Here is a 14,381-nt window from a genome sequence, read left to right as displayed (position 1 = left end):
TTCCTCTGCTACTTTTCTATTACATGTATGTGTATTGGATCCTTGAGTAATATTAAGATGCTAATTTATTAATATACCACTGTCAATCTTTTAACACACTGTTTGATAGTCTATTAAACTTTTAGTTAAAATAATCAAAATTTTGCTTTAAGAAAATATAAATATATTCTTATTATTCAAATAAATAAGTCATTGACTTAAAATGAAAAGAACTTGAATATCTGAATAATTTAAGACTTTAAAATAATATTTTTGTCATTGTCATTAACTTCCGTCATATTTTACGATCACTTTGATTGACATTGCCTACTTGTCACAGTTTTTCGAAAATCATTTAATCGCCTTTACTTGATTATCATCATTTTTTGTCATTATTCAACTATCATCATCCAATCATCACATGTTATCATCCAACTAATATCATTTGATCATCATCATTTTATATTATATTCTTAATCTTATCTCACATTTAGTATTCAATTGTGACTAACTATATTATATTCTTAATCTTATCTCACATTTAGTATATGTCAAAGCCGAGTTCAATTGTGAGTAATTTTGCATTCTCTAATTGTAGACAAGCGCTAACTTCCAATATCTTACCAACATAATAGATATTTTACTTGAAGTACAATTTTTTTCCCTTCAGATTTTTCAAATAAAATATTAAGTTTTCTAATAATATTCTTGTATCTGTGTATTTAATTTTCATATAAAGAAAGACATTAAATTTTTTCTATTATTAAGAATATTCTAACATTCAATGTTTTTTAAATGGAATTCTCTATTATACTTTAAATTTAAATAAAAAAACACTCGTAACGGCTTGATAACATTTAAAAACAATTTTGAATATTATAAGTTATTCATTTAATTGGTATAAGAAAAAACCATGCCTTATCTTTGTTAAAACGAGGATTATTGCCGTAGAGACCCAGCCCACCGTACAAGCCAATCTGGACCATCCGGTTAGATCCGCAGATAAACTCACTCCCCGCTTCTAGCTTTTCAAGTGACATTCACGCGCAGAAGCATATGTTCCGAGACTGCTAACTCAAATAATATGCCGTGTGATTATCAAATTCCTCGCTGTAAATGGTGGATAGTAAATACCGTGGATTGGAAGCAGAGGGGGCTAAGCTCTGCCATCTGCTGTGCTCCATACCTTGCATCTTCACCCTCCTTTTTAAAGAAAGATTAACTGCGAGAGAGAACTTATGCCTCCTTTTTACAGTAGAGATAGAAAGAGAGAGAAGCAGGAAGAGCTGGAGAAGGGAGGGAAGTCTAGAGAGGCACATGGAGTTGCGGGCAAGGAGAAATGAGAGCCTCATAGAACGCCTTGAAAGCAGAATGCAAAAGTCGCATGTAGAGATAGCTCCTTAAGGGATTATTATGGGCGAGAGCTCCTAAAAGAGAGAATTTGAGAGAGAGAATAGAGTTCTGGAGAGCCGAAGAGCTGGGAAAGAGAGGATTTTTGGGTTCTATAAGAAGCGAACGCTGCAAGCTGATGGGACTATAAGCGCCTCTTTGCATTTCTTCTCGAGAGCGACATTTGGGCGTCTGAACCGCAATGCTTTACCTTTATTGCTTTTCGTCTTAGCTAGCAATGGAGGGGGAGAGGGCTGCGTTGGGTATTGTTTTTGCTTTGCTTCTCGCTGAGGGATTATGCTTCGCCGGCGGCGGGAAAACGGTTGTGAACGACGGTGAGGTTGCTGGAGCTTTCGTAGACATCTTTATTTATGCTTGGTTAGCTTTATGTTTTTGTTTTTTAGGTTGAGCCGTTGTTTGTTTAGCTTATGATTATTATAATAATCTCTTTACACTGTTCCCTGATTGCGTTCACTTAATATTTTAATGGGGGTTTTGTACTTTGTTCTTCTGTGCTGATTGCTACTTTTCTCTCATTCAGTCGGCCCTTTTAGTTTTTTTTTTTAAATTTAAATGGAGAGAAAAGAAAATGCTCCCCTTGTTCATGGTTTATTTCCATGGTTGTTTTATGGTTAAACCTTTTCGCTGCTCCCCTTGTTCATGGTTTATTTCCATGGTTGTTGTTTTATGGTTAAACCTATTCGTCCATTTAAAGTTGTTTTATTTAAATATTTTGAAAATTTCTACCTTGATTAGTAAAAAATGTTTATTGAAAATCTGACCTTTTTTTCAGAAAATTTTGTTTATAAATATTTGATTTTGATGATAGGCAGTCCATGTCGTATCTTTGCAGGAAGCAGTTTTTTTTTTTTTTTTTTGCTCCATTAGCCACAAAAATCCTTTATGTTTTTACCAAACTTTAAAACATAATTTCAGTTTTGAGGGCACAAAGTGGAATTATTGGCTGAATCAACAAATTTATCCCCCAAAATTTTCCAAACTTTAAAACATAATTTCAGTTTTGAGGGCACTTTGAATCAACAAATTTATCCCCCAAAATTTGATTTCAGATGATTTAAAGCTCTAATTGCGTGTCTTGCAGCTACTTTAATCGATAAGATATCGAAAATAGTTGCTAAAATGCTAAATCTTTGGCAGATAAACACCCCCATTCACCCAAAAAATTGCTTTTTTTATTTTAATGGCTGAAAAAACTTTCCTTTCCAGGTTCAACACTACTTGAAATCAAAAAGTCTTTCAGCAATGTTGATGATATTCTGTACGATTGGACAAACGCAGCGTCCTCAGACTATTGCTCTTGGAGAGGGATCACTTGTGACAGCATAAATTCTGAAGTCATTTCACTGTGAGAATGATTTTCTGTGGTTTTTATCGCATTACACAGTAAAAAGAATTAGGTCATTTCATGGACCTTATTCTTCTGTTTGAAAACTCAGCAATCTGTCTTGTTTAAATCTTGATGGAGAGATCTCGTCCGCGTTTGGGAATCTCAAAAGCCTCGTCTCAATGTATGACTTTATCCCTATCCTCATGGTATAATATAAAGTTCCCAGCTTTTATGCATGTTGCTCTTTCCTTTGATTTATTATTTTATTTTATTATTTTTCAGTGACCTAAAATCCAACCGGCTTTCTGGCCAAATACCAGATGAGATTGGTGATTGCTCTTCATTGAAGATACTGTGAGTCCAAATTATTATAAATGTAACTTCACCATTTATGTTTTGAATGTTTTGGCATTTTCTTCTGTGCCTCAGGGATTTATCATTTAATAACATCCATGGAGATATACCATTTTCCATATCAAAGTTAAAGAAGTTGGAGAACCTGTATGTCCTTTGATCTAAATCTCCTTTGTTGCTTCTTGAAATCTTTAATTTTTTTTTTGGTGATGGTGACATTATAAATTTTAGGGTTTTGAAGAGCAACCAATTAACAGGACCCATCCCCTCAACTCTATCTCAAATTCCCAATTTAAAAATTCTGTATGTATAATCTTTTTTTAATTCTATTCAGATCTCTTTAAATTTGATTGGATGAATTGCAAGAGAAATGTTATTGTTTCAGGGATCTGGCTCAGAACAATTTGAGTGGAGAAATACCTAGGCTTATTTACTGGAATGAAGTATTGCAGTACCTGTGAGTAGAAAAATTTTATTTTTCTGAGTCTGCAATTTCTTATTAAAAACTAATGCACACTTTTTAATTCAGTGGGTTGAGAGGTAATAATCTGGAAGGAAGCCTTTCGTCTGATATGTGCCAGTTGACTGGGCTGTGGTACTTGTGAGTGTTTATTGAACGAAAACATGTTAAGTTTTTGCGATGAAATTGTTCTTGAAGATATGTATTAATTTGCATATTTTTGTTCAACTCTTAGTGATGTAAAGAACAATAGCCTAACTGGAAGCATACCTCAAAGTATCGGTAATTGTACGAGTTTTCAAGTTTTGTAAGTGTCCTAGATCCCTGAGGATTCAAATCTGATACAATTTTGACTGAAGTGTATTACTCAAGGCATGTTTTTGATTTCAGGGATTTGTCATACAATAAGTTCACTGGAGAAATTCCCTTCAATATTGGGTTTTTACAAGTTGCTACTTTGTATGTGCAAGCGTTTGCATTGTTCTAATTTATTGAGCTTTTATATACATACCACACAATTCTTAATTATTTGCATGTCTAGCACCTAACTTTCATATTTACGTAACACTCAAATCTTTGAGATCACATAAAAAATACCACTTTGACTATCTCCTTAAAAATGAAATACACCTTTTGAGGCATTGCTTTTTAGTATCAAGTAGTTATAATTGTAAATATCAACTCTAGGTGTTAGATATGTAAATGCACAAGAATTATGCCGTATGTTTGCAAATTTCCTTTACTTTGTTGCATGCCCAATATCTTGAAGAAATTCTTACTAGTTTTTTTACGTCGTGTTCAAAATGCTTATTGTCAGATCTTTGCAAAATAACAAGTTTACGGGACCCATTCCTTCTGTCATTGGGCTGATGCAAGCTCTTGCAGTTCTGTGAGTTACATGATTATTGTCTCAAAATTTGTTGAGTGTTATGTTTATTCAAGTACTTTATTATGTATTATAGCCGGTTTATGTTCGTAGTTTGATAATGTGATGCTATACTTTTCTTACAGTAAATTGATAAGCATTATTATATTGAGTTTGTATTTATTTTTGTTTGAACATGATGCTGCAGAGATCTGAGTTGTAATCTACTGAGCGGACCAATTCCTCCGATATTGGGCAACTTGACATACACAGAGAAGCTGTAAATTCATAATCCAAGATTGAATTTTGTATAAAATATTGATTTTGTTTTTTGTTTTTGTTTTTTTTTTTGGGTAGTATTTTGGAATAGTTTGCAGGCTTAGAGGATAAAATATTGATTTTGTTTTTTGTTTTTGTTTTTTTTGGTAGTATTTTGGAATAGTTTGCAGGCTTAGAGGATTATGTTTAGGTTGTTTTAGTTATCAAACATCACTATTACTAATTTTTTAATTCCGAATACGTCCTTTCATGCATAGATATTTAATAACGAAGTGTTATAAATGTAAATATCAAACTTTTGGTGTTAAATATGCATATACATAAGAATTGTAGTATCTATGTAAATTTTCCTATTTTTAAAATGGACACAATTTTTTATAAATTTCTTTTGTTAAGAATTAATTGTTTAAGCTTTATTTTCTTTGTTGAAATGATGCCAAAATAAACCCGTCGACATATAAAAAGTTAATACCGTTTGATCCGATCATGCAACTTCTATACATTTCGGCCGACACATTTTCTTTTATTCCATCACTTGAATCAGTTCAAGGGGGTGTTTTGCGACCTAATTTATGTTGCTGTGAATCTCCAGATATTTGCAAGGAAATAAACTAACTGGAACTATTCCACCAGAGCTCGGTAACATGACAAGGCTACATTACTTGTGAGCAACAATCTTCAGAAATTTCATTTTAAATTTTAAATTTATTCATCTTTACATGAAATTCTATTTCGATACAGGGAGTTAAATGAAAACCAGCTTACGGGGCATATTCCAGCTGAACTTGGGAAACTAACAGACTTGTTCGACCTGTATGCTCTCGCTCTCGTACTATGACATTTAAATTTTTAATCTATGAACCCCTCTCTTTTCTTTTGATATAATATATCGGTAAGTTTATCAAAAAACTCAACTTTTTGTTTCAGGAACATTGCAAATAATTATCTCGAAGGGCCAATTCCTGATAACTTGAGCTCCTGTGTGAACCTGAATAGCTTGTAAGCATCAATGTATAATTTTTGAAAAAAATGTCAAAATAGTCTCCCGACTCCTTGCAGAGTGTCATTTTAGTCAAATAGTCTATAAAAATGTTAATTTAGTTCCTATACTCTTTTAAATTGCGGGCTGAAATAGTCTATTTCTGCCGCCAATTTAAAGAGTTTGGAGACTAATTTGACATTTTTATCAACTCTGGGACTAAAATGGCACCATTAAACAATCTGGTGGCTATTTTGGCACTTTATAACTATTAGTCATGCTTATCGATTCATGATAACACATTTATGTTGCTACAGGAATGCACGAGGTAACAAGTTAAATGGTACCATCCCGCGCTCATTTAAGAATCTTGAAAGCATGACATACTTGTGAGTTCATCTCTAGAAGCAATCATTTGTTGTCTTGATTTGACAACTATATTATCTATATAATGGACAATTGTAATATATAACATCACACCGGCCTCATTAATATTGTACTTTGTTGTATGCGGCAGAAATCTATCAGCAAACAATCTGAAGGGTCCGATACCTATAGAACTGTCGAGAATTGGGAATTTGGATACACTGTAATTGCCAATCTATGATTGATTTTAGGATCATTTACATACATACCATAAAATTCTTGTATATTTGCATATCTAACACCTAAACATTTATATTTACAAGCAGGCCACTCAATTCTTTAATATTACATAAAAAAGGCGTTAGATATGTAAGTACTTAAGAATTGTGTGGTATTATGTAAATTATTTTTATTGTTCAAACTTGATAGTTGAGGCCAAAACTTGCTAATATGGTTTAACATTATACAGTGACATATCATCTAACCAGGTCAGTGGCCCAATTCCTTCATCCATGGGAGATCTGGAACACCTTCTTAAACTGTATGTTCTACAGCAAAAAAATACTCGCATTTTTTATTTCTTCTGATTTGATATTTTAATATTTCTAACCTCCAGAAACTTGAGCAACAATATTCTTTTTGGCTACATACCTCCTGAGTTTGGAAACTTGAGGAGCATAATGGAGATGTAAGAATTCTGACTTTACATTATTCCATACACACCATTCAATTCTTATGTATTTACATAACTAACACCTAACTTTCAATTTCTACATACATGCCCACCTTATGCACAAAAAAGGTGTATTTCACTTTTAATAAATTTAAATTTTTACATACACCCCATTAAAATTGTGATATTTTTGATGTGATATGAAAGACTTGGGTGGCATAAATGTAAAAAAGTAAAATTTAGGTGTTAGATGTGTAAATACTTTAGAATTGGTTGGTTTGGTATTTATGTAAATGTGCCTTTTAAGCTTAAAAAAGGCTACTTTTCAGTTCTGAAACAATTATTTTCCTTCTTATATCTGTACCTAAAAAGTTTGGAATTGAAAATGCAGTGATTTATCAAGCAATCATCTCTCCGGTTTGATTCCGCAGGAATTTGGACTGCTCCAAAATCTCATGTTATTGTAAGTTTTTCATTGGTTAACAATGAGAGAGCTTGAGAAAAGCGGAAAGAAATTTTATCATCCCCAAATGTTAAATTATGGCAGGAAAATAGAAAACAACAATTTAACTGGTGATATAATGTTCCTAACCAACTGCCTCAGCCTCTCTGTTCTGTAAGTCCTGCCTGCAAATTTCTGCATGTTCCCATTAACAAAATAATAATTATATTTATGTATAATTTTAACAGAAATGTTTCCCGCAACAATTTGGTTGGAGATATCCCAACTTCCAATAACTTTTCGCGATTCTCGCAGCAAAGGTATATATATGTAAATAATCACCTAATGATTTTTGTTCTGTTTGCTTGGTGCTTCTAATTTCATTAACATGACTTATATTTCTCTTTTTTGTCCTTCATTCGAATCTTTTTTTTTATTGGTGGGCACAGTTTTTTTGGTAACCCTGGTCTATGTGGTCATTGGATTGGTTCTCAATGTCATTCATCCCAATCACCAGAGAAAAGTAAGAAAAGCTTTGATTCGTTATTTTATAACATTTTTTTTAAGGAAATTTTCTTGCGTATTTATATATTTAACATTCATAGTTTGATATTTTTGCTTAGAACACTAAAGTTTAATAAACTTATGCATGAAAATGTGTATTTCACTTTTAAAAAAATAGTAATAGTGATATTTTTTATGTGAGGTTGAAGGTTGGAGTTATACATGTGTAAATATGAATGTAAAGGCGTTAAATGTGTAAATAAGTTAGAATTGCTTGGTATGTCTGTAAATAAAGCCTTTTTCGCTTAAACAAATCTTAGTATGCTTTGCTTTATTGTTGCTCGAATGCAGCGACGATTTCCAAAGCTGCTATTTTGGGAATTGCCTTGGGTGGTCTTGTCATTCTTCTTATGATTTTATTTGTGGCCTGCAAACCGCACAATCCACCGTCATTTTCCGAAAGTCCCATGCATAAACCAGGTAGTTTTTATATGCGTTTTGAATGGCGTATTCTTTCAAAAGTTTCTTGCTTATGTGAATGAATTATTTTCATCGTTGCAGTTTCTAATGTTTCGCCGAAACTCGTGATTCTCCACATGAACATGGCTCTCCACCTTTACGATGATGTCATGAGAATGACTGAGAACTTGAGCGAGAAATATATCATCGGATACGGAGCATCGAGCACAGTTTATAAGTGTGTGCTTAAAAATTGCAGGCCGGTAGCCATCAAGAGACTCTACTCGCACTACCCTCAAAGCATTAAGGAATTTGAGACGGAGCTCGAGACGATTGGAAGCATCAAACATCGAAACTTAGTGAGCCTCCAAGGATATTCCCTATCGCCTTTCGGTAACCTCCTCTTTTACGACTATATGGAGAATGGAAGCCTCTGGGATCTTCTCCATGGTAATCTTCTATTAGATTTAATTATTTATTCTACTCACCAAAAGTAAGATACTGTTTTGTTTACGTTAGATATTATTAATAAATATTTTAAAAGAGAGATTTATTTAAACAAATAACAAAGGATACATAAAACTATAGTTATAAACGAGAGGAACTCAATTCAAATTCATTTCTATAAATTGTCTCAAACATTGAATAACAAAATACAAAAATTAATTTGTACCGATAACATACATCTGGCCATTGATTTGAGTTTGTTTATCTTTGATTTTGAAATCTTCTAAATCTTTTTCACCCTCTAATTGATGGTGCTGTTTTTCCTTCAGCGCCCATCACAGAAGTTTATAGCAAATACTGAAAATTTTAAACTGCAATTAACTTATTATTTTTTTACCTTGGCAAGCGAAGGTCCGTTGAATAAGAAAAAGCTCGACTGGGAAACTCGGTTACGAATAGCCTTTGGTGCAGCACAAGGGCTGGCTTATCTTCACCACGACTGCAGTCCACGGATCATTCATAGAGATGTGAAATCTTCAAACATTCTTCTAGACAAAGATTTTGAGGCTCATCTCACTGATTTTGGCATAGCGAAGAGCTTGTGTGTGAACAAGGCCCACACGTCGACTTATGTGATGGGTACAATCGGTTATATCGATCCCGAGTATGCGAGAACTTCTCGTCTGAACGAGAAATCTGATGTTTATAGTTATGGAATTGTGCTGCTTGAGCTCCTCACTGGGAAGAAGGCAGTTGACAATGAATGCAACCTACACCAGCTGGTAATGATAAACCTGTGAATATAATCATAATCTATATTTCCTCTTTTAAATTTACTCTGATGGTTCCTGGTTTCTTGTTTTTTGGTTTTTTTTGTCTTTTTTTCTTTTTTTTTGGCTTAAAAGCTTTGCCACTCAACTAAACTTTACTCTGAGGCAATCAGGCAAAATTAGCAGCTCTTTCATGTCTGTTGCATTACTTTTGAATAGCATCACTGTTTTATTAATTTATAATTTTAAACTATTTTCGCAATCTAATGCATTTTCTTAGAGAAAGATCTATATCGTCTGTGCAGATCAAGCTGATTTTTTTAATGGAGCAGAAACACAAAAAACAACAGCACAATGTTATCTAATAAAACGATACTGTACTATATATAGCACAACAATTCTTTTGTATTAACATCTTGGTTGTTTTCTATTCATTTTGAATTATCTGGTCGCGTTTCTTGTGATCAAGCTGCCTTTTTTTTCGAACAATTTTGGTGAAAGTTCTTATTTTGCAAATGGTAGTCTCAATAAAATTTAAAGCCAGAGCCATTAATGATTCAAATGGATTAAATACTCTGGTAACCTTATCTTTTTCTGTATCCTGCGGCAAGTTTATTTCTTTTTTACTGATTCATTAAGTGCTTCAAGAAAGATATTTACTTTGATGATCAGATACTGGCGAAGGCCACAAATAATGCAGTAATGGAGACCGTGGAACCCCACATCACCGCCACATGCAGTGATCCCGGTGCTATAAAAAAAGTGTTCCAGTTAGCTCTCCTCTGCACCAAGAAGCAGCCCTCCGACCGACCGACCATGCATGAGGTGGCTCGTGTACTTAGCTGCTTCGTGGCTCCGAACCCACCTGGAGCAGCAAAGCAGCCACCTTTGCAGTCCTCACTGCCTTCAACGTTGCCAAGCTACATCAATGAGTATGCTTCCCTCAAGAACAATGCTGCTCTGACCTATTGTACCTCACAAAGCTCCTCTGACGCCCAGCTCTTCCTCAAGTTTGGCGAGGTGATTTCTCACACCGAGTAAAAGCTTTTACCTACTCTCCTTCTGTGAAGAAAATGATTGTAAAATCAATGGCTATGAACTGTTTTGTCTTGCTCCTGCAATTCTAGTTTAGAGAGGGCAGTGCTTGTTAGTATTTCTGTAGGTATTATAAATTAAAATTACTGTTAGTTGTAAGCTTCAAGTGCATGCTAATGAAGCTTAGTCTGGTCTGAATCAATCTAATGATATATGCATGTATGCATTTATATTTTAATTTATGCATATATGTATTAAAATTTGGGCAAGTTCAATTTTATTGTTATGGCCTGCAAATCTGTGATAAGCTTTATTGTGTCATGGGGGTGATGAGATGGGTTGGCTGGGCATGAGTAATGGGGTCTTTGGCTTATGGGGTGGAGATATCATTATGGGTTTAGCATTCTCTGCACGCCTAGGCTGATTCTTTTAATCTGGACAGTCTTTTCATGGATTTCAAATTCAAGGTAGTGGTTTTGTTAGGGCCGCCTTATCTTGTCTAAGTCGATGAGATTATTGATAAGGTTTTCAGCACAGGATCCTTCCATTTAAAAATGTCTTATCAATTAGTTTTTATGTATTTACCATCCAGTAGCTAAATTTTAATGTTTGAAGTGGGGCATGCCAACTTTAAATAGTGATCTTTTTATATGACATGAAAGATTTGAGGTATAATTATAAAAAAAATGTGGAAGAGAACAAACATTATATAAATGAATGTTTAAATTTGTGGGTCCGGTTGAGTTTGTGTTGATGAGTGGAGAGGAGGGGATATGAACAATAAACAAAGAAGTCATAATCATTGTGTATGATAGAAGACAGTGTATTATCTTATAAGATATAATAAAGAAAGATGATTGAAAATGTATTTTAAAATATATTTATGATATGACATTTTTAACTTTCATAAATGAGTCTGTTATTTGCTTCTCTTTCCTTGCACATTTCTGTTGTTTAAAAATCATTTGAACTTTATTAAATTCAAAGGGTTTTTGTGCTATTGAGTCTGTTATTTGCTTCTCTTTCCTTGCACATTTCTCTTGTTTAAAAATCATTTGAACTTACTTTATTAAATTCAAAGGGTTTTTGTGCTATTATTCCAATCCAAATTTTGTAGCTCAAAGTGACCAATGGAAAGTAAAGATCTTTGTAGCATAAAGGTTGTAAAAGTTAATGAGGCACATTAATAAATATTTACACCTCTTAAATATTTATCTAATTGCGTTGAATTTATCAATGGAATGATCTAATGTTCGCACAAATTGTGTCATTGAAAATTTAGTGTCATTGCAATGTGACTAAATTTTTACACCTCTTAAATATTTATCTAATTGCGTTAAATATTTCATTGGGATGATCTAATATTGGCACAAATTGTGTCATACAAGATCTAATGTCTACCAAATGTTGTCTTAATTTGTTGAATTCTTTTTTAATACATATGAGAGATAATATTCAATGCTTATTCTAGTTGTGATGCTTCATTAAAGTAGTGAACCCTAGTAAGTCAACACTCAATATTCCAGTTTGTAAAGAATAAAATTCATCTAGAAACTCTATTTATTTTGAAGTCCAAGCAGTCATAAATCTTAATCGCATCAACATCATAAGAGAGTTTATATCGTATAACATTGAGAGCGTGGTGTCACGAACAAAAAGTCTCACATCAGCTAGGTGTAGGGTCGAAGATCAGTTATTTATGTCATGGGCTGCTCACCTCTCTTAAGAGTTCTTTTGGGTGGAGATTACAAGTGGTATCAGAGCAAATTACTGCCTTTTTAGGATTTAGGGCATGGGTTGCTCACCTCTCTTAAGAGCTCTTTTGGGTGGAGATTACAAGTGATATCAGAGCAAATTACTGTCTTTTTAGGATTTAGGGTTTAGGGTGGGCAGCCCAGGACTTAAATACTGCTCTTCAGCCCTACACCTAGCCGATGTAGGACTTTTTGTCTGTGACATTCTACTCCACTCGATTACGTGACACCCTCATCACGGATCAGTCCCTCTGCGGGTCCCACTGGACCATAGAGAGTCCACACACCTGACAGACATTAATCTGCTCTGATATCAATTTTCACCTCCCAAAAGAATTTTTAAGACAGGTGGGCAGCCAAGGACTAAATACTGCTCTTCGGCCCTTCACTTAACCGATGTGAGACTTTTTGTCTGTGACAGTGAGCTACAAAAATTCACAACCACATCTCAGGACAACTCTTTGCATTTTGTTTTTATTTTTGATTTGTTGAGATAATTTAGGAGAGTCAAATTTTCAGAAGATAAATTTGATTGTAGATAAGACATTACCCAAAGATTTTACTCTCATTTTACGAGGATTTTTTGATATGGGGTTTGAGGTTTCCCATAGGTGCAAGCTCAAATGGTTAATTACCCCTATCGAGGAGAGCACTTTCGATTAGGGTTGTCAAAAAGGCTAGTTGTTCGCGAAGAGCTCGAGCGCGTGTTCGGCTCGTTCATTAAGTAAACGAGTCGAAAACGAATAAGTTTTTAAAGCTCGAATTATAAATGAGCCAAACACGAAGGACTCTTTGTTCGCTCGTGTTTGGCTTGTTTTAGCTCGAAATAAAAAAAGATATATAATTATTTATATAATAAAATATCACATATATTATTGATATAATACTATATTATATATACTTATATCTAACTTTAAATCATAACATCTAATGTGGTAATGTGGTTATGTGTCTTTTTTTGCATATATTTGGTCCAGGTTCGAATCCAACACATCACATTTATTATATATACTTATATCTAACTTTAAATCATAACACCTAATGTGGTAATGTGGTTATGTGTCTTTTTTTGCTTATATTTGGTCCAAGTTCGAATCCAACACATCACATTTTATTTTTTCAATTTTATTTTAAAGAGATAATTTTGAGCCGAATACGAACACGAATATTTAAATTGAGCCGAACACGAGCACACTATTCACGAGCCGATTTCGAACACTAATCGATTTCGAACACGAGCGGTTTCGAACGAGCCGAGCATAAGCCAAGTCTGAGCTCGCTCAAGCTCGACTCGTTTACAACCCTACTTTCGATTAAGACTAGTCATTAAGAATTGAACATGCCATAACCACAAACATATAATTATTCAATTTATGAAATCCATCACTTGAAGCTTAAAGCGGATGATGGGGGAATGAATATGAAACCCAATCAAAATCCTATGGTTCCGTCACCCCGGGTTGTGATGGTCCCTAATCTACTTGGTCATAGGAGGTAGACGACCAAACCATACTGAATGATTCTCATCATCAGTCATGAGTTGCATCTTCCAAGAGAATCTTATAGTATGGTATGGATATTTGTTTAAGGGAACAAATTTATGTCGACCTTAACTAATTGGAGGTTTTATGTCAATCAATTGTAATCTTATGATTCACAACTCAAAAGGGTAGAATGTTGTTGGCGAACATACAGGATGTAGTCGTGACCGTAATCAAAATGGTTTCATTTGGCATCAACCACCCGATCAGAAATCTCTAGTCTTATTCACTACTTTAAGGTGTTATTTTGGACTACAAAATCATGCAGTCAGAGGACTCGAGTCACATTCTTACCGGCATACAATTACTTTGATTGTAAATATATTGACACATTTAATATGATATTTGTTCTTTGTGAACTAAAGTCAATAAGAAGTTTATCACCCTCGACAAACTATTGTAGAGGGTGGATGCAATTTGCTTTTAACTTTTAGGAGATTGAATTTTAGCTTGCATATTTGGTTGGTTACTTTGAAAATCTTGATTTAAGAGATTGACCCTTCCGGTTGAATTCTTTGATCAACACGACTATCATTAGGGATTTAAACATTTAACGCTTTTATGATTGAAGGGGGGACAATAAATTTCTTTAGTTTAAGTTTTTCAAAGTATAATAGATAGAAGGATCAGTCTAGTGGGGTGATTGGGACTTGTAAATTTCATCTTTAGGATTTGAACGTTCATATCAAAATTATTAGACTCGTCAACATCAGTCCTTGTAAGGAGGATGATTGAAG

General features: G+C 33.9%; 1 protein-coding gene across 1 annotated transcript; it reads left to right on the top strand.

Moving 5' to 3' along the window:
* Nucleotides 1-1,130: 1,130 nt before the first annotated feature.
* Nucleotides 1,131-10,611, top strand: LOC110029993 (LRR receptor-like serine/threonine-protein kinase ERECTA). The gene is made up of 27 exons (XM_020732523.1): nt 1,131-1,703; nt 2,596-2,734; nt 2,826-2,897; nt 2,999-3,070; nt 3,146-3,217; nt 3,302-3,373; nt 3,456-3,527; nt 3,600-3,671; nt 3,766-3,837; nt 3,921-3,989; nt 4,348-4,419; nt 4,604-4,675; nt 5,267-5,338; nt 5,416-5,487; nt 5,602-5,673; nt 5,971-6,042; nt 6,171-6,242; nt 6,489-6,560; nt 6,636-6,707; nt 7,084-7,155; nt 7,240-7,308; nt 7,383-7,454; nt 7,584-7,657; nt 7,990-8,118; nt 8,200-8,547; nt 8,956-9,326; nt 9,987-10,611. Exons 1-27 carry the CDS (start codon nt 1,607-1,609, stop codon nt 10,353-10,355), a joined length of 2,961 nt encoding a protein of 986 aa, XP_020588182.1. The 5' UTR covers nt 1,131-1,606; the 3' UTR covers nt 10,356-10,611.
* The last annotated feature ends 3,770 nt before the right edge of the window (nt 10,612-14,381 follow it).

Source organism: Phalaenopsis equestris, unplaced genomic scaffold (assembly GCF_001263595.1).
Source record: "Phalaenopsis equestris unplaced genomic scaffold, ASM126359v1 Scaffold000002, whole genome shotgun sequence".
NCBI lineage: Eukaryota > Viridiplantae > Streptophyta > Magnoliopsida > Asparagales > Orchidaceae > Phalaenopsis > Phalaenopsis equestris.
Note: the sequence above shows the minus strand (reverse complement) of the source record. Positions and strands in the feature narration are given on the sequence as shown.